Below are 22,840 nucleotides of genomic sequence, written 5' to 3'. Positions count from 1 at the left end.
TGCTCTCTGTGGCATGCATGAATATTGAGCAGGACCAGTTGACCCAGATTTGGATCGAGATGGAAAGAGAATAAGATCTACAGTAACTGAAGAAAGAGGGTTAATTATTGGGCCATAGGTGGCAGGAGCTTCAGTCACAAAGACTGCTCAAAGTGTTTCAAAGTGTTTCAGGAGTACTTACTAAAGTTACATCTGCATTTCAATCTATGAGAAAGAGATCAGTTAATAGGGTCAGAAATTGTGGTCGAAAACACACACTGATGAATGACGATTGATGACTGTGATGCAATAGTGCGGTAGACCTATATATATGTAAGAAAAACTGAAGAACAACTCGTCCTTGGGTAACTGAGAATGTCTGCAGGCTGTGATCAGACTGTCAGCTAGAACAGTCCAATGTTACATAGGAGAAACAAACATGGCACTGGTCTACAGAGATGTGGGGCACCCTTCACCATATTCTCCATAAGTGGCAAGTGCATGTGTGGTGAGTGGTCCACAGGAAGAGAAATTAATGCTGTAGGCCTGAATGGTTGACCCCTACAGTGAGGGCTGCATTTCCCGGGCATGGTTTGAGTTAACTTCTCCCCATTGGGAAAGGTCACTGCAAATCAATGCAGTTATGTGATTGTTCACCTTTATGATGAAACATTTCTTTCCTGATGGGAGTGGTCTTGTCTAGAATGACAATGCCCCATCCAACATGATGTGTCATGGAACAGTTTGATGGCTTGTAATGATTAAAATTATGTGAATCATATGCTATATCAGTCACCAGATCTCAACCCAATGGAACACCTGTTTGGGAAAATGTGGACTTACATGTTAGACGGCACTCTCCACCACACCACCATCAGAACACCAAATGAGGGAATATATTTTGTTATTATAATGTTATTGTGTTCTTCCACTAGTGATTAGAGAATTGTAGAATCTATTTGGTGCATAGGCTACTTTAAATTGTCACAAGGATGAATATCTTATTTACAATATTGTTTATCATTTTCTTCTTCGTCCAACATGTATCCTCAGTGAATCTTTCAGAGAACATCTAACAGTTAGTGATGTTGCTAGGAAGCACACTGTAGCCTAGTCTAGATCACTGTTTCCCAAATAGTGGGTCAGGACCCATTTGTGGGTCACGAACACATTGTTATGGGTCGCGAGTAAATAATAACTTTATACAGTTCCCCCCCAAAAAAGTTAACAGTAATTTCAAAGATTTTCAACCAAAAAAATGGAATTCCATAAAAAAATAAAAAAATTAAGAGGGAGTGAAAATAGCTGACCTACAAGCTCACAACATATTGCATCATGACGTGCTGTGAGCTTGTAGATCAGCTATTTTCACTTGTGTGGGAGACATTGGGTCTTGGCTAAAATGTTTGGGAACCCATGGTCTAGATTGTTAACACAATCTAGACACATTATTACCATGATTTATGGTTGAATGCTACTCTGAAAATCCAAAATTCAAAAAATTGTCTATACTGCCTTTTTTTTTAATTTTCTGAGATTTTTTGCGTAGAAGAATATGTCTACATTGTGCTAGATGGGCGGGGGAGGAGGATTAGCTGATCCCTTGTCAAGCCCCCGGCGTCGCCTCCCTCCAAGGCAGGCTGGGAGAAGAGGGAGACAGAGAGAGGAACTGTAATGTAATGACCGGTCTCTACAGCTCTCTCCCTCCCTAGACTGGCTTGACTTGGCAGGCCGCCCTTGCCTTCGATTCTGGTCTGCGACGCAATGACCCTCGTCGTGATGGATCGCAATCGTAGACCTTGACGATAAAGAAGCCAGGAACTAACAAATATTATTTAGGCACCCTGACAATATTAACAGAACTTGTGCTCGTCATTCGGTAAAGAAGGTTAGAAGAAGAGAGAGAGAGAGACAGAGAGACGCACGATGGGCGACCAGACGCAGACGGACTCTGCTTTTAAAACCACTGGATCCAAGTGGCTGCTGCCTCTCAGCGACTTCTTCGGATTCCCTCTGGATCAGGTAGAAATTATCGTCAGTGCGTAGTTTAAAATGTTTAACCTAAGTAAAAGTATCAATACTGCAATGTTACAAGTAAGTCCCGTATTCACAATTTACTTGAGTAAAAGTACAAAAGTCTCGGCACCTATACCAATTTTAAAGGACACAGAGGATGTTTGGAAAGAATGTGCACTGTGAGTGTGTATGTAGTACTAGTGCAGTTGAAATGTCATATATTCAGACCATGTGAATGTGAACCCCCTCCTCTAGGTAAACTTCTTAGCTTGTCAGCTGTTTGCACTTGCTGCTGCCTGCTGGTTCCGTCTCTACCTCCGCCCCGACCATGCCAGTCCCATGGTCAGGCATGCTGTGGCCACTCTGCTGGGTGTTGCCTTTGTCATCTTCTGCTTTGGATGGTAAGACATTGTCTACTGCGGGATGCTGTGGGAGAGAGAGAGAGAGGGGCGTGGGTGGCATATTCATATTCCAAAGGGGAATGAATGAAGGGGCACAGTGTCCCTGCTGATAGCATCATCAATGATTAAAAATGCATACTCTGTAGCACAGGGGTCTTCAACATTTTTCAGGCCAAGGACCCCTTAGCTGAGAGATACATGAAGCAAGGACCCCTACTATATGTTGTATAATATATTGTGTTGCAGATTAAACTTTTTCATAGACGGCTTTATAGATTTGTTTGACAGCACTATCATCAGTGTGTCAATTAATGTTTTGTTTGTTTGTTTGTTCACACATTATGTTTTCTATTAATATGTTGAATTCATGTCAATCTGTATTGTCAGAAATGTAACATTTTAAACCCTCAATATTTAGTCAAGTCGACGGTTGGCTCTGTATTTGGTCTGCTCTTTTTCTTCTTCTACACCAACTCTCGGAAAATAGCTGATCTACAAGTTCACAACGCCTCGCAGCACGAGGCTGCGAGGCGTTGTGAGCTTGTAGATCTGCTATTTTTTTGGCTAGTGTACCCCATCACACAAAGCTTTGGCGGACCCCCCAGGGGTCCCGGACCCCCCGTTGAAGACCCCTGCTGTAGCACTCTATTAGAACATATGAGGGAATACAACTACTCAGCAAACGTTGCTCTTATAGCATCCATGTTACAAAGTTGGAACAAATCATTCTTTCATATTAGTGCTGGGCTGTATCAACAAAATAAAATACCACAATTGTTTGTTACCTCAATATCTTGATGATGTTGTGGGGATGACTATTGGTATTGGTGGTGGTGCTTTCACAAAATATTTGCACAATTATATTTATTTATAAGTAGGTAATCACCAGTAATGCCGATATAATAACTAAGTGTGTAAAAGTAAATAATAGAACAGCTTGAACAGTAAGGTAAGTAAAACAAATATTTGCATCACTTCATTGGTATATTGTCCAGTCCTTGCAATGACTTTTATCTTATTCTTATCTCATCGTATAGTTAATGGGTAGAGCAGCATTCTAGAATGCCAGCAGACTTATGGTTTTGATATTGTTAATAGACTCACCCACGCCCAAGCTATACAGTAGTCCTTGCATCGTTTTAGAAGTATAGTAATCGACTTTTTTTGGAAGTGTAGTTTTGCACCACTCCTATCCACAAACAGTGAAGCCTGATTTACATTTAGTTGTGTGCTGGTGTCGTGCCCCGAAAATAGCAGCGCAACATGTTGTGAGCTTGTAGATTGGCTATTGTCGGTGCACAATATGATGCCCAACCAATTGTAACTCCAGCTCAAGACACAGGGTCAAAATCTACTCAGATTATGATAGATTTTATGATCGCTGGGAGCAATTCTGACACAACTCATTGGTCGCTGAGTTCCATCAAACGTTGTATTTATTCTAAACTAGCTTATGCTTTGACTTGATATATGGGGTTGATGCTGGGGTGGTTAATTATAGAGACAATAAGAGATTTGACTACAGTAGAGAAACGTTATGGTTGAATGTGATCCAGGTAAGAAAAAAGAACACTTCTACTGCTAAAAGTAGAAGTCTTCCGTTTGTTATTACTCATAATGACACATCAAAGTTGTATAATATGGTGTTTGTGTGTGTGTGTGTGTGTGTGTGTGTGTGTGTGTGTGTGTGTGTGTGTGTGTGTGTGTGTGTGTGTGTGTGTGTGTGTGTGTGTGTGTGTGTGTGTGTGTGTGTGTGTGTGTGTGTTTGTGTGTCCTCACCTGCAGGTATTCAGCCCATATCCTTACCATGGTGCTTTTATGTTACTTGATCATCATCAAAGCCAACATCAGCAACCTTCACAGGTGAGTACAGTATATGTTGATATCACAAAGGGGAATCTAATCTCATTCTCTTTACAACTCATGTTAAAGTGATAGTTCAAGTTCAAGTCTCCATGGGGTGACAAATCGATTGAGAAAAAATCATTCATTTTGGGGTCGAACTATCCCTTTAAGTCTGAATCATAGCATGTTACGTAGACAAAGCTTAGGAATGGATGTTCCTTTGGAAAAAACAAACAAAAAGCGTATTAACCACTCAAACGCTATGCTTCATTGACTGGAGACCCCCAGGATTCTATAGTAGCCCCCCCCCCCCTTTCCCCTCTATACCATTTACTGAATATCCTATACAAGCTCACAATGTGTTGCAACGTGATGCGTTGTGAGCTTGTATATTGGCTATTATTGCTAAATGTTTGCCCCAGAATAGGGACGCTATGGTTCCTGACTGTGGAACATTGCAATACAAACAATACAATATTTATTGAATATGTGGTAGACTGGCTTGTTTGCATGATATATTATTTGAGTGCATCATTGTTTGAGTTTATATTTGAGTGCAGTGAGTGCAGTGAGTGCAGTGAACCATGTTATTCGATTCTGGACAGGACTTACCTGTCCGTCTCTCTGTTGACAAGTTACTGACACATCCACTCCAACAGATGTGTGTCATTTCCGAGCTTGTGGTGCAATACTATGTAGCTGCTATTGTTTTCATGTTGAACTTGTCAGACAAGCTGAGGGGACAAACTTGCATCACTACTATGTGTTTTTGTATGTATGGGGAGTATATGAGGTGAAGGACTTATGGAAGATGGTTTGGCCTTTTACATGTACAGCGACCACTATTTTTTCAGCGAATTTCAATTTTACATTGAAATTGCCACCCCGGTTGCCACGGCAACGGGGTGGCAATTTCAATGTAAAATTCTGAAATGGCCACCGTGTGAATATAGTCAATGGCAAGGGAGCTAAAGGTTACTATCCTAATACGATTGTGAATGGGGGCTACTGGCAAGAGGGGCATATCAAAAAAAAACTTGGGTTTCAGTCTATGTTCTTGTCCATGTACATGTTTTAACATGTTTTAATCTTTCCGGTACAGGTATTCTATGGTGATGGCTATGGGTTATCTGACAGTGTGCCAAGTCAGCAGGGTCTTCATATTCAACTATGGAATTCTGTCCACAGACTTCTCTGGGTAAAGAAAAGAGCATGTCTTTCTCTTTCTCCTGCCCATATACTGTAACCTTGTTGTTCATTCTTCTGTGCTACAAATGACCCATTTCTTTGTTTTGTCATTTCATTCGCTTCCTCCTGCCTCATCATATTTGTTTTTTCTCCCATGCCATCATCATGTTCCTTTCCTCTCTCATGCTCAACCGTTCCCATTTTTCACTTCTCTCATTAATCCCTTTCTACTCCCTCTCTCCCTTGCCCATACCATCCTTTCCCCTAACTCCATCTTATCCGATTGTTCCCGCCACTCTCCCCAGGTGTACATTGGGTTTATACTTAACTCTTGAGCTTGTTCTACTCGTTTCTTTCTACTTCCGAATCCATACCCCCCCCCCCACTCCTTCTTTCTCATATCTTGTTTACATCTACTGTAAGTATGCACACTCACGTGTGCATCATCGCCCCACAGTAATTTCATTCATTCCCTCTGGTCCTCTCATGCCCTCTCTGTTCTCATTCTCTCCTATAGCCACACCCAGCAGCAGTGGTGTAAAGTAACTAAGTACATTTACTCAAGTACTGTACTTAAGTACAATTTTGAGTTGCTTTTACTTTACTGGAGTATTTCCAAGTGTCTATACTTTTACTTCTACTCCACTACATCTCAGAAGCACATATTGTACTTTTACTCCACTACAATTATTTGAAAACTTGAATTACTAGTTACTAGTGCAGATATAAATGATTACATTATAAAACAGACATTAACCACGTTAGCCCTATTTTATACCTAGGCTATTTGAAAATAGCGGATCTACAAACTCACAACGCGTCGCATCAAATAAAATGTTTGAAAATAGCAGATTTACAAGCTCACAACGCGCCGCGATGCGGCGTGTTGCTATTTTCAAACATTTTAGTAATTTTAATTAATAATTTTTACATTTGGATACCAATACTTTTGTACTTTTACTTGTAACAGAGTACTTCTACATTAAAGTATTGAAACTTTTACTTAAGTAAAACATTTGAGTACTTTTTCCACCACTGCCCAGCAGATGCATGTGTGTATGAGTCATGCACTCTAGGTTTCAGAACAGTTCTTGTGTTATCGGCAAACGTCTCTACAGGTGCTGTTACCGTTGACAGGCTCCACCAGCACCACAGCCCTGTGTAAATAACTGCACAGATTAAAAAACACAACGGCGTAGGTTATTAACAGTTGACATTGCCTGGCTGCGCTGCTGATTTGACGCTGCGTGGCTACAGTGAGTTTGTTGTGCTGTAGATGTGGTGGGAGGGAGCAATCCACCCCTGCTGTCACAGTTGCCTTGTGTTTGAGGCATTTTCATTACAAATAGTCTTGTCTGACTCTAAATAGTATTCTAGATTTGTTGTATTTACATTCATTGATTTAGGGCTGGGCAGTATATCAATATCTATATTGTAATATGAGATTAGATAACTAGACACAGTTAACATTAAGATAAAAACAACAGATAATGTGAAGAAAGTGCCACATACCAGAAACCAACTCTAGGGGCCTCATTCATAAAACTGTTCTGTTTTATTTCTTTTTTTATCTCAATTATCTTAAATGTGTGCGCGTGTGAACACGGTTACAATGACCTGTGCCACTGGATAGCTACCAATTATAACTTTCCTTTTATAAATGTACCACATGAGTAAGAAGAGTAAGAAAACAAAAGAAAGTCAACTGCATCCATAACCCCAGAGAAATTAAATGCATGCACAAAGTCGGTTGTAAACATGAAATGCAACAAGAGCATCTAATCTGCTAAGATACGTACAGTACAATATCCCTGCAAGATGACACTATGGAGATGAGGTTGCTTCACCAATGCCGACGGAGAAATGTCTGACGGTTAGGTATGACCTGAACCATTCCAGGGCGATGGTATGCCCACCCTGTTTTGCAGCCTGCTGATAAGGTCAATAGTGTCAAAAGCCGCAGTCAGGTCCAGTAGAACTAAGATGGAACAGTTTCCTGAATCTGCTGCCATGAGAAGGGGAGTGACAACTGCAGCTTTAAAATGGGCAGGAACGGACCCGGAGGACAGGGAGCACGATAGATAAAATATGGGGACCAACAGTGGGTAGGATCTCCTTCAGAAGGCTGGTGGGAATAAAATATAGGGGACAGGAGGTGGTCTTCATGTGGGCTATTGTGTTTTGAAGGGTTAAAAGGGATATCTAATTAAAAGAAAAAAAAGAGGCCTTAGGGAAGCTATTGGCTGCATCTGGACCCCGGAGGGAAGGCAGAGGAGACTGAGGTGACCAGCTGAGATTTAATTAGATCTATTTTATTTGAAAAAAATGTAAAAACTGCTCACAACGGCAAGCAGATTGGGGTTGGTTGTTAACTGAGTTGTTGTATGATTTCATGAGATCTTTCATGATTTCGTAAAAAACATTCTTTCCATTTCCGTATGGATTTCCTGAGCTCTCTTTTAAGCGTGCGAGTGTTGTCATTGAGCCAGTGTGAGGTGATGTTGGGTGTGTTGGTATGGGTTTTAAATGGGGCGACAAGGTCAAGGGTAGTTAGGCAGACGCTGTTAACACATCGGGTGCCAGCATCTTTTCATAACAACTTACCGTGGGTGCCAGCATTCTCCCCATTGACTGCGCTTTGCTGTTTAAAGCTTCCGCGTGCGTTACAAGCAAATCCACGCAAAAAAAAGCATCGATTCATGTTGTGCCATGAGCCTGGCTACAGCCTGGAACCATAACATTTCCCTCGCGAGTTACAACGGGGGGGGATCGCGCATCGCGCATGACCGGTTCTCCCCACAGGAAACAGATTCGGAGATATAGGCGTTTCAAAGTAGGAAATAGACAGGAAGCGGATGGGAGCCATTTTTTTGTTTCCGGTGAGCGATCTGGCACTTCCTTCGCAGGATTACAATGGGTGCTCCCAGAGCTGCTCTAGCCACGCCCGCGCGGAGAAAAACGAAAAAAACAAAAAGACTAAACTCACGGTTCAGACCGTGTTCGGCACCGAAGCGCCACTATGTAAACACACGGTTCAGACCGTGTTCGGCACCCGATGTGTTAAAATAGTTGAGCTGGTTGTCAGTGGAGTGGGAGAGGGCAGGAGGAGTGCTAGAGGAGCTAAACACAGAACAGAATTTGGCAGAGGTTGATGGGTTGATGATACAAGAATGAATGGGAGCCGACACTTAGTTAAAACATAGTCTCTGCCAAGCCTTCGGCCTGGCGGAGACAATAATGGAAGAACAGCCATTTGAAGTAAATTTGAGCAAATTTGCAGCACAATTTATAGCATCTCTCATCAGGTTGAAATTGAAATTGAAAACACGTTGGGTTTGGATATTGGCTTAATTCCTCACATTTAATTTGACTCGGTTCCACTGATAAATATTGGGAAAATAGCCGATCTACAAGCAATTTTTTCCTCTTTATATTATTTGACAATTTGGCCAATGTTTTACCAGTTTTTATAGTATAGTTTGTTGATTACTTTTGATGCAGTAATGGTCTTATTTCTTTTCTTTCTTTCTTTTTATTTATGCTTTTAGGTATTTGAGGTAAAAGATCTTAAAAGTCCTTAACTGTCATCTGGGGAACCCCCCCCCCCACCCCAATCATGTGGGGACCCGACCCACAGGTTGAGAACCACTGGTGTAGTTAACAGTTTGTAGGCTATAGTTGACGGTGCATTCTGTTACTGTGGGTAAATGAAGGCAGCCTCAGATGACCTCTGTGTGACTCTCGTGATGAGCAGTGAGGTATGTGAGTCAGCCCTGGTAGAGAGTCAGATATTAGATTAGTGAACCAAGTGCTTTTAGTCTGAAGACATGAATGGTCGTGAATCACAAAGACGGGGATTTGTGTGTAGTGTTGGTTAACCTGGATAAAGTAATGTAATCATCTGTGCATGTGCACGCTATATATAGGCTCTCCCTATCTCCCTCCCCTCCCGCTAACTCTCCCTCTCCCTCTCCCTCTCTCTATCTCTTGCTGATCAAGCTCTAGTCACTCTCAACAGAAACAATTGTCTAACTACATTGATTAGGGCACATGTCGTGCACTCCATATATGGGCACATCATATGCAGATTTGCAATGATGTCAGGCATGTACAGTCCATTTATGGGAATATGGGAATCTGCACGCACTGCCCGCTAATTCAATTGGGAGACAAAGATGGCTCACAGGAAGATGTCATCCTAATATTCTGATGAAACCGCTGGTTTCCACAGATTTAATGCTGTTGACTGGTTATTTTTGCATTCATTACAACAGCAGGTCGGTCAGTTTAAAAACGGGGGGTACATTCAGTTGAACATGACTAACAAACTACTACTAAGCTATTTTTTTTATGTTGATGTCCATAAAGAAAGTTGTGCCATCACTGTAAATGTAGACATTACATTGAAGAGTTGAGCATGAGTTATGGCACCCTTTTGATTGATAGATTGATAGATTGATTGATTTTTGATCGATTGATTGATTGATTGAATACTTTATTAACAGTTTGCAAAGACAAGCACAGGGAAGTACAGTTTAATACAAGGTCTGTTAAGAGGATTTTAAACCCAAGAAAGCACTATGGCTTGTTTCCATTGGGGTCCTTTGTTCTCAATTCATCGAAAATTCACCCTGAAAATGTTGCTGTCATGGCAGCTGCAAACTCTATAGGGTGATATACTGTTGCATGCTGGTGTCAACACAGCAACACGGCGTGCAACCAAGTATAAATCAGGCATATAGACCCGGCACTACCAGCCACTCAGCCAATATCTCTCTGCCCTGGTTTATGTTGCTGTTCATACAATGGAGCCCTCACACACACGGCCTGATGTGTGTATGCGTGGATGTGCAAGAGAGTCGCACATTCACATAAACACTCACGCACACACGTTCACACATTCTTGTGTCAACAGAGAGGTCTTTATCTGTGAATGAAACTGGCTAAAAGATGCAAAACGAGACTTTAACAGTTCAGAAACTTTTTCTTCTAACACCTCTCACAGTCTAACTGTGTACATTCATAGAAGAGGCCAATGTCAACTTTAATTACCCTACCCACAGCAATGTATGGCAGGGTATTGTAATGAAGAGATGATTAACCTTTTGGTTGAAAAGGTCTCAACCAATGGCTTGGTGGATTTTCATGAAACTTTGTGGGAATGATAAGTAGTCTGCACCGAAGAGATAATTAGGCTTTGAGTCAACAAGGTCAGCCGAGTGTCATAGACCAAGAGATGTTGGTGTGGCCAGGGTTGGCGCCCCAGATTAATTTGTTCAATTTATTATTATTCTACTGTTAGCTTTTTAATGCATATGTTATGTCAATCTTGAGAATACATAGAGATGATGTTTTCGCCCCTGTATGACCGTCTCTGATTGTGAAGCTTAATTATCTTGCAAACCGCTCCCCCGATCAGCGCCAAACCTTTAATGCATGCAGACATTTTTCAAATTAGCCTCAGTCCACTTTATCTTTTGGCCTATAACTCTTGAACCGTAGGTCATACAATCAAATTTACCCCTGGAATCCATTGATCACGATGATCATTTTCTGGCTTCTTATGCCTTTATTGATAGGACAGTAGACTTACAGAAAATGGGGATAGAGATGGGGAATGACATGCAGCAAAGGCCGTCGGGATCAGGACTCGAACCCACAACACGCTGTCAGGCTACACTGAGCCTAAGCGCCTATGCCAGGCCAGTAATCGCTGAAATGTTTTTAAGTAAAACCTAATGCAGAACTGGGAGTATTTGCAAATGTCTAAAACAAATGTCATCATAATTCTTTCAGTTTTTTGTATTTTTTTAATAACTCATGTCAGAAAGATGCTCTCTATTCTTGTGGTACCATATGAATAGATGTTTAATTATGAAAGAGATATTATTTCACTTTGGTACAAGCAAATATTACTTTCCCAGCACTTTCACATTTTTATCAATCATTATTCTTTAAAAAAAAATCATTTGTCTCTCCCTCCTCCTCAGGCCTCTGATGATAGCAACCCAGAAGATCACCACACTGGCTTTTCAGCTACATGACGGTAAGACAAAGGAGACATACTGTAGATCTATCCAGTACGTATCATTACCTTTACATAGACCACCAACACCACTAGTGAGACCCTGGCAACAGAGATGCTACAGCCTCTCAGTTAGCATTTCCCTCTGTTTTCCAGGCATGTGTAAGAAGCCAGAAGAACTTACACCAGACCAGAAGCGTCTTGCTGTAAAGTATGTATTCATTAAGTGAGATCTTTACAATGACGACATTTACATTTTAGAGCCGTTCTGAAACCAAATCGTTGGCAATGTTTCAAAAACAAAGCCAGGCTAAATAAGTTTCTCTAATTGAGTGTAAACCCATATGATATAGCTTTAGTTTATACTGAATAGTACAATGCATAATGCAGAAGAATATGCATTGGATAATTTTGGAAGACTGCCTCTTACAGTCTGTGGTGTATTTTTGTGTACTCCCACATAAACCATACAGTATTTTAGATGTTAGCTATTTAGAAAGCGTATCATTGTGTTTCAGGAGTCAACCCCGGTATCAAAGTATGGTACCTGTGAACTAGTTGTTGATCCTGTCCAAGTATTTTCTTTCTTTCTTTTTAATTCGTTTTTTTTTTTTTACATTAAATAATGCACTCCTCTTTCTTTCTTCAGCCAACAAGGATAATGACAAGCAGATGCAATCATGGTGAATAACATATACCTATGAGCATGCAGAGAAATTAATAAAGAGGCACTTTTTTATTGGAGAAGAGATTTTTATGCATGTCTTTGTCAGCCTAAATTTATCAGTGCACCATGCATGTTTTTTCAAAAATAAAAGCCTAGTGTTATCGTGGAATGAAAACCGTGTGACCAACTTTGTTGTTTACGATTTATTTCAGTTTGTTTTGACATTTTGAAAAAAATTACATGATACAAACTGAAATATATGTTCCTACAGGAATCTTTTTAGGGTTCAAACTTAAATGAAAACAGAATGAACTGAGGGTTCAAGAACTAAATTGTGATAGGACTAAATATGTTTTCCAATCATTTGCTTTTTCAACACAGTAAGAGGCCATCTTTAATTGAGTACCTGAGTTACAATCTGAACTTCCTGAGCATCTTGGTGGGGCCCTGCAGTAATTACAAGGACTATATAGACTTCATAGAGGGCAGACATATACAAAGGAAGCTCAGACATCACTCGGGGACCTGCAACGGACAGAACGGCTATGATAAAGCCCCTGACCCATCACCTCTGGTATGTGACTTCTTTTACAGTAAAGAAGTGGGGGAAATTCTTGGACTTACAAACTAAGTAAAGTAATATTATTTATTTTGAAAAGAGTAACGAGTAATATATAACTTTTTTTTTTGTAACAAGTCCAACACTGTTCCCAAGCATGTAGCTAGAAACTATGTAAAGCATTGGTTCTCAAAGTGGGGTCCGGGGACCCCCAGGGGTCCTTGGGGGGGTTCCAAGGGGTCCTCAGCAAAATGGGTTATTATAGTGTCACAATAATTTTAAACACTTTAACCTTTTATACTTTGGCTATTCAAAAATAGCAGATATACAAGTACTGTATGTAGATCTATTTTTGAAAAACCATTCAAAAATGTGTGCAAACCTTTGAATATATATATTTCTAAAGCGAACATTTGTAACTCAAATCTTTGCTTCTGGGGGACCCTGGAACAAAATATTTGAGCTGGGGGTCCGCCGCCAAATACATATCAATTTGGGGGTCGTTGAGATAAAAAAAAAAACACTGTTGTAAAGTACATAAATAAAATGTTTATAAATAAAGTGTATTACTACTTCTACTATCCAAACCCATGGGGATCATTGTCTTGTTGGTAATAATGCACTCCTCCTTCAGAATGCAGTGTGCCGTAAGCTCCTGGTGTGCTGTGGCTGCATGCTGTTCTTCCTCACTGTGACCAGGTCCCTGCCAATCACATACAACATTGATGTCCACTTCATCAGCCAGGCCTCCTTCCTAACCAGGCTCACCTACGCTTTCTTCTCCATACAAGCAGCAAGGCCCAAATTCTACTTTGCGTGGACACTAGGTAAGGCCCACACATCACTCACTAGCTGTTTTTTGTGTCAATGGAGTAAGAGTACCCATTTGTGTGTACTTCTTTGTTTGTGTGTGTGTACTTCTTTGTACTTCTTTGTGTGTGCGTGCGTGCGTGCGTGCGTGCGTGCGTGTGTGCGTGCGTGCTTGTGCAGTAATGGTATTTGTATACGTGCTTGACTGCCTGTATGGATATGTAGTGTTTACTGTTTCTTGGCCCATTAAAACCGGGAAAGCATCTCTGTCATTTTAGATTTTAACCACTTTAACCATTATTTCATACTTTGTCAATGCAGAAATAGCAGATATACAAGCTCAAACATTTTTAACTCAAATCTTTGCTTCTTGGGTTACCTGGAACAAAATATTTTGAGATAGGGGTCGGCGGCCAAATACATTTTGGAGGGTCCTTTACATGAAAAAGTTTGAGAACCACTGATATAGCAACATACGTTTTTCAGAAAACTGTTAGGATTTAGAAGACATTCGTAGAATCGGCCTCAGGTCTTAATGGGTTAATGCATACGTTTACAAACCCATATGAATATAATGTGTAATGTGTATACACCATAATCCTCTGGTCATGTTGTGTTCCTGTCTCTGTCCTGTCAGCCGATGCCATCAATAATGCAGCAGGCTATGGTTTTAATGGGATGGATGAAAATGGCCAACCATGTTGGAATCTCATCTGTAACCTCAACATCTGGGGGATTGAGGTACATTCGGTGTTTCACATAATTTCCTATAATATCCTGTGTTTTGTCACTGTATGCTGTAGTATACTCTTTAACAGGAGATGGTTCTAAACTTATGGTGCAGGTGACAGGTGAAGTAATTTTTCTATCAATCAGTCACCCCATGGAGTCTTGAATTCATGGATATTCTTTAGTTTTTGTGGCATTCCTAATGCCAATAATTTGATGAACGGCAGCAGTTCTGGTAGGAGACACAAAGAGTCTCCTTTGTATCTCCTACTGGAACCGCTGCCTACCGGTCCGCTGGTCATCAAATTTCACCCAAAAATTAACAATGTGTTGCGATGTTAGCTTGAATATGTGTTATTTTCAGTGAGCGAAACCGTTGTGTGACGAAGTGTGAATAAGGCTTCACTGCCATTCTGTGAGAGCACCAGTGACCCCCTAAAGTAGATGGGCTGATGCAGCGTTTGAGTAATAAAACTACATTTGCTTGCTGATGAGATCCAAAGTCCTTCTCTCTTTTCAGACAGCAACCAGCTTCAAAACCTTCATAGACAACTGGAATATTCAGACTGGAGTGTGGCTCAAGAGGTAAGTAACACTACAGCTCTTCATGCCTGGTGCTTGCTTTGTTAACCTTTTATATCTGACTTATCGCTCTGAATTGTGAAGTATTTGAATTCTGTCATGCCTGTGAAGCACTTTGAACTGCAATCCTGTAATGAAGGGTGCTGTACAAATAATGGCCGCGTTTCCCAGAGAGATGCGTAGAGATGCTGCGTAGAGATGCTGCACAGGTCCTACGAAGGGTCTTACGTGCGTCCACACAGGCTGCGCAGTACCTTAGCAGGCACGTAAGAGCCGGGTTTTCCTAAAGAGATTTCAGGTCGTGTGTAGCCTACGCAGCTTGCGTAAGAGCCTCCTACACAGCTGGGAAAGATTAAAAAATCTTTTGAAAATAGCAGATCTACAAGCTCACAACACGTCACAAGCTTGTAGATCTGCTATTTTCAAAAGATGTTTATACATAGTAGACTTGGGAAATGGGATACTTTTACTTTTGGTATTTTAAGTATATTTAATTGACTTGCACAGTGGGGACACTTTATTGTTTTATTTACCTGGCAGATGTCACCTCACCGCTGTAATTTAATGCATAAATATATTATTCAAACGTTGTATTTTAGAGTGGACTGCTTCAGGACATCTGACAGTTGGCTCTGTCACAGACAGTATTTTTATCAGATGATCGGATCATCCGTGTGAAAGTAGGCTACAATTTATAAACGCCGGGTTTATGCATATGTAGTGGAAGCAGTGAGCTGGGATTGAACCCGAAGCTCCCACTCGCCAGTCCGACGTGTTACCAGTCATGCCAATAAGCCTGAGCCCGATAGCCAGGTCTGTTGCACGCCGCTTCTGGCTAATTTGGGGGGCTACACACATAGAACCAGCGCAGCAGTTCCTCCTAACAGCTCTTTAGCAGACACGTAACTCTGTGCTCTCCCCTCCCTTCTAATCTCTGTCTTCATCAAAGCTATGAATTAAAAAGGGAAAGATAGCATTGTGTTATCTTGAACAATGGTTCACAAACCTTTTTCTTGTCAAGGACCTCCAAATTAATTAGTATAATTAAGTATTTGGCTGTGAACCCCCATCTGAAAAGGTTTTGTAGAGACTGCGTAAGAAAAGATTTGAGTGAAAATAGCAGATCTACAAGATCACAACGTGTCGCATCTTGGCGCATTAAGTGGCGTACATAGTAGGGATTGACGTACGTCGGGGGTGAGGAACTGGTATGTTCTTTATGTCAGTGCATTCAGTGCATTCATAGTTTGACACGTTTCTTATGCGTGATTAGGGCCAAGAGGCTATTCATCCTCCAGAGGGAAGCGGTGAACGTACGTCAGGTACGTCAGGTTGAGCTCAGAGCTCAACCTGACGGATGACATAATCGACGGACAAACCCCCCATCCCCCCTCCCCTTTTTGGTCTCCCCCTCCGTTCCTTATGCTTACTTAAGGGTCTTACGTCGTCTATGAATAGGCCTTGAGCTTTTAGATTGGCTATTTTCGTATAGCCCAATTACTGTATAAAATAGGCTAGACTGGTTAAACCGAATTTGCTGGGGACCCCCTGGAACCCCCTCAAGGACCCATGCGGATCCCCGGACCCCACTTTGAGAACCACTGATCTAGAATATGCTAGCTCATTCCAATTCCATCATGTGTTGTTTTCTTCAGTGGAAGAGAATGATATATATATGTCCAAATGAAAACGTGTTCAAAAACAATAAAAAAAAACAATAAATGAGTGTCCTCTTCTCTGCCCTTTGCTGTCCTGTCCAGTGTGTGTTATGACCGAGCACCGCATTACCGTACAGCGCTGACCTTTGTCCTGTCTGCACTGTGGCACGGTGTGTACCCAGGCTACTATTTCACCTTCATCACTGCCATTCCCATCACCACGGCGGCACGAGCTGTGAGTACTCCTCTTCCTCTCAAACTATAAATAATCAGTCTTTACCTAAAAGTAGAACAAACGGCATTAGCATTATCTTTAGTATTGTCTCAATGTATATATATATATATATATATATATATATATATATATATATATATATATATATATATATATATAATATATCTACAGTATTCTACAAAATAAAACATTTGTAACAAAGAGAAGTCTTGTTTCAGAATCAGTACACTGTTGGAATACTATGTTTGGGTGGGGGTCCCTTGCGAATGTAAATGTCCCCTAAAAAAAAGCCCTAAGCAGGTCTCTGGTCAGCATTTTTCTACTAAGGAACTACAGCAACAACTGCTAGCCTGGTAAACCATCCTGGTCGCGCAGTGTTGTCAGATGTAAGATAATTATTGTATTTGTACAATAAAGTGTGTGAATTTACAAAAAAAATCCCTGGCTGCTGATTCAGGATCCGATTTGGCTTTTCAAAATAAGTCAGGAAATCAGTACATCTGACCCTAGATCTGTACTTGGAGACATTAAAAACACTGGTCGCGTCATTCCAGTCCAGTCTCAGACTTTTATTTTTGTAAGATCCAGGAAGTTGCCTGCTTCCACACAGCATATGTGACGCGTTTTTGTCACGTTGGAGTCTCAAACAAGGTTGTTTCTTACACTAAATATGCACTTTTTCGTGAAATTACATATTTACATGTGTGATTTCTCTTTTTTTGGCTGTGTACAAAAGTTTTCTTTCAAATACGAACATTTTAAGCCTCCGGTACGATAATTCAACATTTCCCATCTGGCAACACTGCGGTCGTGTGAATTCACATTATCATGTGTCTTCTGCAGACCGGTCTGGCCCCAAGCGCTGAGTGGACGTTTTTCAGAAACCAAAGAGTGGAAGAGCCAACCACTTCCACTTTTTGGTTTTTGAAATAGATCCACCCAGTGCTTGGGGCCAGACCGGTTTGCTGCTCTGATATCAACTTTACTGTGAGTCATACCTGGGCAACTGGCGGCACTTAATGCAGCCCGCAGGTTAATATTGGAATACTGATTATATTATTGATTTCAGCTGTTACAATTCCAAACAGGCAAACATGACCCGCTTTAATTACTTCAGTCTATATTAGTAGCTTAATGACTAGTATTACAATTCTATTGTCTTTTTTATGTCCAATGTATTTGTATTTAAGTTCATAAAGTTAACATAAGTATAACTAAATGCATTTGAAATTAAAATACAAATGTTACTTTTCAGGATTCCAATTCAAAAATTGCACAAAAAAAAATCTGGATTCCAATTCAAAAATAGCAAAAATAGCAGATCTACAAGCTCAAAACGCGTCGCAGCGCTTGTAGATGTGCTATTTTTGCTATTTTTGTGTGAAAAAAGTTAAAATACCAAGAGATAGTATATGCAATGTGGCCCTCTGGAGTGAGTGTGGAAATGTAGTGGCCCTCTCCATCATCAAAGTTGCCCACCCCTGCTGTGAGTCCTCAATCAGTCAGTGAAGTAACGCATGTCTTTTCTCTTTTCATGCCACCCTGCCCGGCCCGTCCTGCCAGGTGCGAAAATCATTCCGCCACCACTTCCTGCGCTCCAGCGATGTGAAGATGCTCTATGACATCATAACGTGGGCAGCCACTCAGCTGGCTATCTGCTACACCGTCATGCCCTTCCTACTGCTGGCAGTAGAACCTACTATGGTTTATTACAGGTATGACTGGACCGTCCTTATTCAGCTTCATGCTGCAGTGAATGTCATTATGGAGCTATGGTTCTCCAAGCAATGCACTTTCTATCAGTTGCCATTCAATTTGAGACTTTTTAACCCATTAAGACCTGAGACCGATTCTACAAATGTATTCTCAATCCTAACAGTTTTCTGAAAATACTTATGTTTCTATATCAGGGGTGCTCAAACTTTTTCATGTCACGGACCCACCAAATGATATATTGTTTCAGGAACCACCAGAAGCAAAGATTTGAGTTTCAAATGTTCGCTTTAAAAATATATATATTCAAAATTTGCACACATTTTCCAAAAATCAAGCTCATAGCAAGCTCATAATAAGCTCATACAAGCTCATAGCGCGGCACTCGGTGCCCAAAGCAGTCACCCCGGGTGAAATCTGGTGATATTCACCTGGTATTCCTACATAAAGCCAAACATTTGCATTTATCAACACATTTATATGTGCAAGGGTCGATTCACTGGATGTGTGTCCGCGACGGACGATGAGCAATGGCTTAAGGCAGCAGCAGCCCATGACGTATCTATTGTTCTGGGGGGGAGGGGGTTGATTTCTTTCTTTTTCATTCGGCACACCTAGCATAGACTCACGGCCCAAAAAAGGTCCGATTGCCAGGGTTGACAAACACTGCTCTAGAGTCCCCACATATTATTAAGAACAACTATTCCACATAGCCTATTATTACCTTCTGCAGAGAGGGAATCAAATTGTGTGAAAGTATTTATATAATCCTAGTAGAATGGATGTTTATGTGTGTGTTTGAAGCCTTAGAAGCCTAATTATCTCCCTTGACCCGGAGGGATTCCTGTTTGATTGAGAGGTATGCAGAAGACCTGGGTTGAATGCAACCACAATGTTCTCTCATTTATTCTAAAGGCCATATAGTTTAAGATTTATTACAGGTATGTAGAAAGATAAACCGTAGATGCTAGATACGGACCACCATTATTAGGTTTGAAATATGGAAGGACTTAATACACCCTCCATCTCTTTTTCCAAAATGTCAATAAAAGTTTCTTCTGTAAAAGTATAAATATTTGTCCTCTTGTCCAGTTTCAAGGTTACAAAACGTCTATAATTCTGTCCCGTCGTTTCAGGTCCATGTATTTCTACATTCACATCGTCTGCATTCTGGCCACAATCGTCCTGCATCAGACCCCACACAAACCCAGGGACCCTTCTCCTTCTGCCACTACCAAGACTTTCACCTCCTCCTCTCCTCTGTGTCCGTCCCAGTGCCAGGCTGCTCACTCCAACAACAATGTGAAGGGAGACTGAAAATCTCTCTTCTCCTCTTCATTTGGATCCTTGTCCGTCATATTATAAAAAAAAACTTAAAAAAACAACAACAAATGGATAACTCAAAAGGCATTCAGTAAACTCACATTGGAATATTGTACTTTTTTTTTTAATGTGTTTTGAGGATTGAAACGTAAAGCAGGAAAAATGAGACGGCACAACACAATGCAGGATTTGAGGCCATGCTGTGGGACGTACACAGAACGTGCATTAATTGCGTGTGCCATCTGGATAAATTTGTTTTTTATATGACTGAACCTGATGGGACTCCCGATACAGCTTACACTGCAACAGATGCTAACAAACACTTAGGCCTAACGTCCCGAGAGAAACTGACATACGTTAACGTTTCTGCTAGCGTCGCTGGCCTAGATCCCTCCTTTCCCTCCTGCAGGCCCTCTTCTTCCATCTTTTGAAGGAACCCATCGACGTACCGGCCCACCCTCTCCGAGAACTATGCAAACCGAGAGGAGTGAGAATGCAGGCTCTCTATATTCCGTCCTTCTCTGATCTCCCTTCCTCTGCTTCTCTCCAATCTTCTCCTCCTGCACTCTCCTTCTTCTTTATTCTCACTGTTTCTTTCTGCTTGAATCTGGGATCCAAGCCAGAACAGTGGGAACACTGGCAGACAAACACAGGGAGACACACAGGGTACAAATACAAGGGCATAAGCACACGCACACGTGCACGCGCACACGCACACACACACACACACACACAGACACACACACACACACACACACACACACACACACACACACACACAAATGATCATGGAGAAGGCTTAAAGGTACACTAGCAATCAGTGCACAGACTTGTTTCTCCGCCCCCCACCACACACACACAAACACACGCACGCACACACACACACGCACGCACACGCACACGCACACGCACACGCACACGCACACGCACACACACGCACACACACACACACACACAGAGGTGGCACACAAAGGCAGCCTTGTATGACCACAACAAAAGGCCATGCCTAGAGGAGGGTCTGTGTGCCTGCTGCACACACTGTGTCCACGTTCTGGTGGTTGTGTGAATGAGTGAGCCATGCTCTCCCTCCGGGCGCCATGATCTCTCGCACAAACTCTGTCAGCGACCATATCGATCTTAAAATGTACTATGCCAGTGTTTTTACAAAGCCATTTTTGTTTGCACGGTTTGTAGAAAGAAGTATCTGTACTGTAGAGCACAGTAAAAAAAACTCCATCTCAAACCAGTTCACATGAAATTTCAAATGGACTGTCACTGTCATTTCTATAGGAGCTTTATATACTGTAATATAATGCTAGTATAATGTACTAAGAGAAGAAGAGGAATGGTCTGTGAATATAAAGTCAAAGAGGTTTAAATAACTAGTCTTCCAGGGACGAGTATGTGGAAGGATGCAGAATTGCCACAAGAGGTAGTTTTATATTGACTTGTCTTCCTTTTTTATTTTATAAAGCAGACACATCTTGAAGAATATTTGTTGTTGTGATATCGACACTAGAAAGACTGATAGCAACATTAATCATACAATTATTTACTAGTCATGGAGAATGGTGCTGGATACCAGATATCATGATATGAGCAATGAAAGCAAAGCAAGTTTGTGGTTATGCAGAAAATAATTTGGAATAATTGTGGTTCATTCTTTTGGGGTGAGGTTCATACGCTAAATATATGTGACCTTTGGCCCCCAAAATAGAGAATGTATTTGTGAGAACAAATAATATTTGTTCTCATTGCGAGGATATAGTTTTTTATTATTAACGCTAATGTGTAGTTATATAATATTGTTAATGACTGGACGTTAATATATAATGTGTTTTCCTTGGGGAGGCTGGACCCCAGGAAGTTGTGAGCTAGCTACAGTAGCTAGGGGGCATCAGCAGCCACAGAGCATTATAAGAGAGACACCTGCTGGTTGTTTCTATGCTTTCCACGCTACTGAATGAAGCCATGAACCCAAGCCATGTGATGCTGAGCAGAGATACAGCTACCCTGTGTACTGTAATGTGAAACGTAGCATATTTTCCATAATTGTTTATCTCTGAGGCTAATCAAAGCCATTCGTATTGTAGTTACAGTGAGGAAAGAGCTGGATTCATCCTCTAATGACATTTCTAGAAGATGTGACATTCTGGAAGATCCAGCCTTTAATGATTCACAGGACTATGGTACGTTTCAGCCTGGATGTCCAAACTACATCTAAACACATGTCATGCACATAAACGCAAGATGGAATGAGATGTGGTTTTTAGAACTGCCCCTTTCACAGGTGAAGAAGAATTGGAATTGGGGGTTTATAGAAATCACTTTCTATCCCTTCTAAGTGCATTTACACGTTTTATTTTCTCGAAGCTTCTGCAGCATGCTGTGTGAGTGGACATACATTGGCGGATTCTTGACTGGATTTACATTCAACAATCTGGTTTGTAATTGTTGCTAACAGAGCTCTGATGTTTACATGGCTGCCTAAAGTCTGTTTTGCCTCATTTTGACACCCATCTATGCTGCAAAAAGACATTAATTTGGGCCTTTTCTGCCTGAAAACAGTGAATCTACAAACTCACAACATGTCGCAATGTGTTGTGAGCTTGTAGATCAACACATTTTTGCTATGCTTGAACATTTTTGATTTATTTTTATCGTTGGAAAGAAAAGAAAAAAGAACATTTTGGAAAATGTTTGACTATAATGACATGCTCAAAATAGGGACGCTTGGTTGAAAAGGATTAAGTGGATGTATACCAGCGACTAATTGAAAGAAATTATATTGGCAGTAAGTAAGTATGTTTTTTTAAAGACTGAAAAGTGGTGGCTTGCACCTTGCTAACACTGATTATTATGAATTATATTCTGAGATTTTGTTTTTAGGTAAAAAAAAAGAAAAATATTCTTACTGTACCTGTCAGTCCACTTCAGATAATTTGAACTAAATTGATTCTAATGGAGAGAATTTCACCTGAAAGTGATGTCTAACCTTTGTGGAGTATTACGTAGTTGTGCTACCCATGAGAAAAGTCTGTGTTCAAGAAAAGTATACAACCTTTGGCTCCTAAACGCCTTAAAAGTGTTATTTTAAAAAAAAAGACAAT

At 41.0% G+C, this 22,840-nt stretch overlaps 1 protein-coding gene across 1 annotated transcript; it reads left to right on the top strand.

Annotated features, from left to right (window-relative positions):
* The first annotated feature begins 1,660 nt into the window (after nt 1-1,660).
* On the top strand, nt 1,661-19,727 carry mboat1 (membrane bound O-acyltransferase domain containing 1). The gene is made up of 13 exons (XM_084052982.1): nt 1,661-2,001; nt 2,251-2,396; nt 4,182-4,259; nt 5,344-5,439; nt 11,420-11,475; nt 11,611-11,665; nt 12,503-12,695; nt 13,315-13,507; nt 14,128-14,231; nt 14,740-14,804; nt 16,562-16,694; nt 18,258-18,409; nt 19,544-19,727. Exons 1-13 carry the CDS (start codon nt 1,906-1,908, stop codon nt 19,722-19,724), a joined length of 1,548 nt encoding a protein of 515 aa, XP_083909108.1. The 5' UTR covers nt 1,661-1,905; the 3' UTR covers nt 19,725-19,727.
* Nucleotides 19,728-22,840: the final 3,113 nt, after the last annotated feature.

The sequence above is a fragment of the Gymnoscopelus microlampas genome (genome assembly GCF_963454915.1).
Source record: "Gymnoscopelus microlampas genome assembly, chromosome: 3".
NCBI classification, from domain to species: domain Eukaryota; kingdom Metazoa; phylum Chordata; class Actinopteri; order Myctophiformes; family Myctophidae; genus Gymnoscopelus; species Gymnoscopelus microlampas.
The sequence above is the reverse complement of the archived record's forward strand: the minus strand, read 5'-3'. Positions and strand labels throughout refer to the sequence as shown.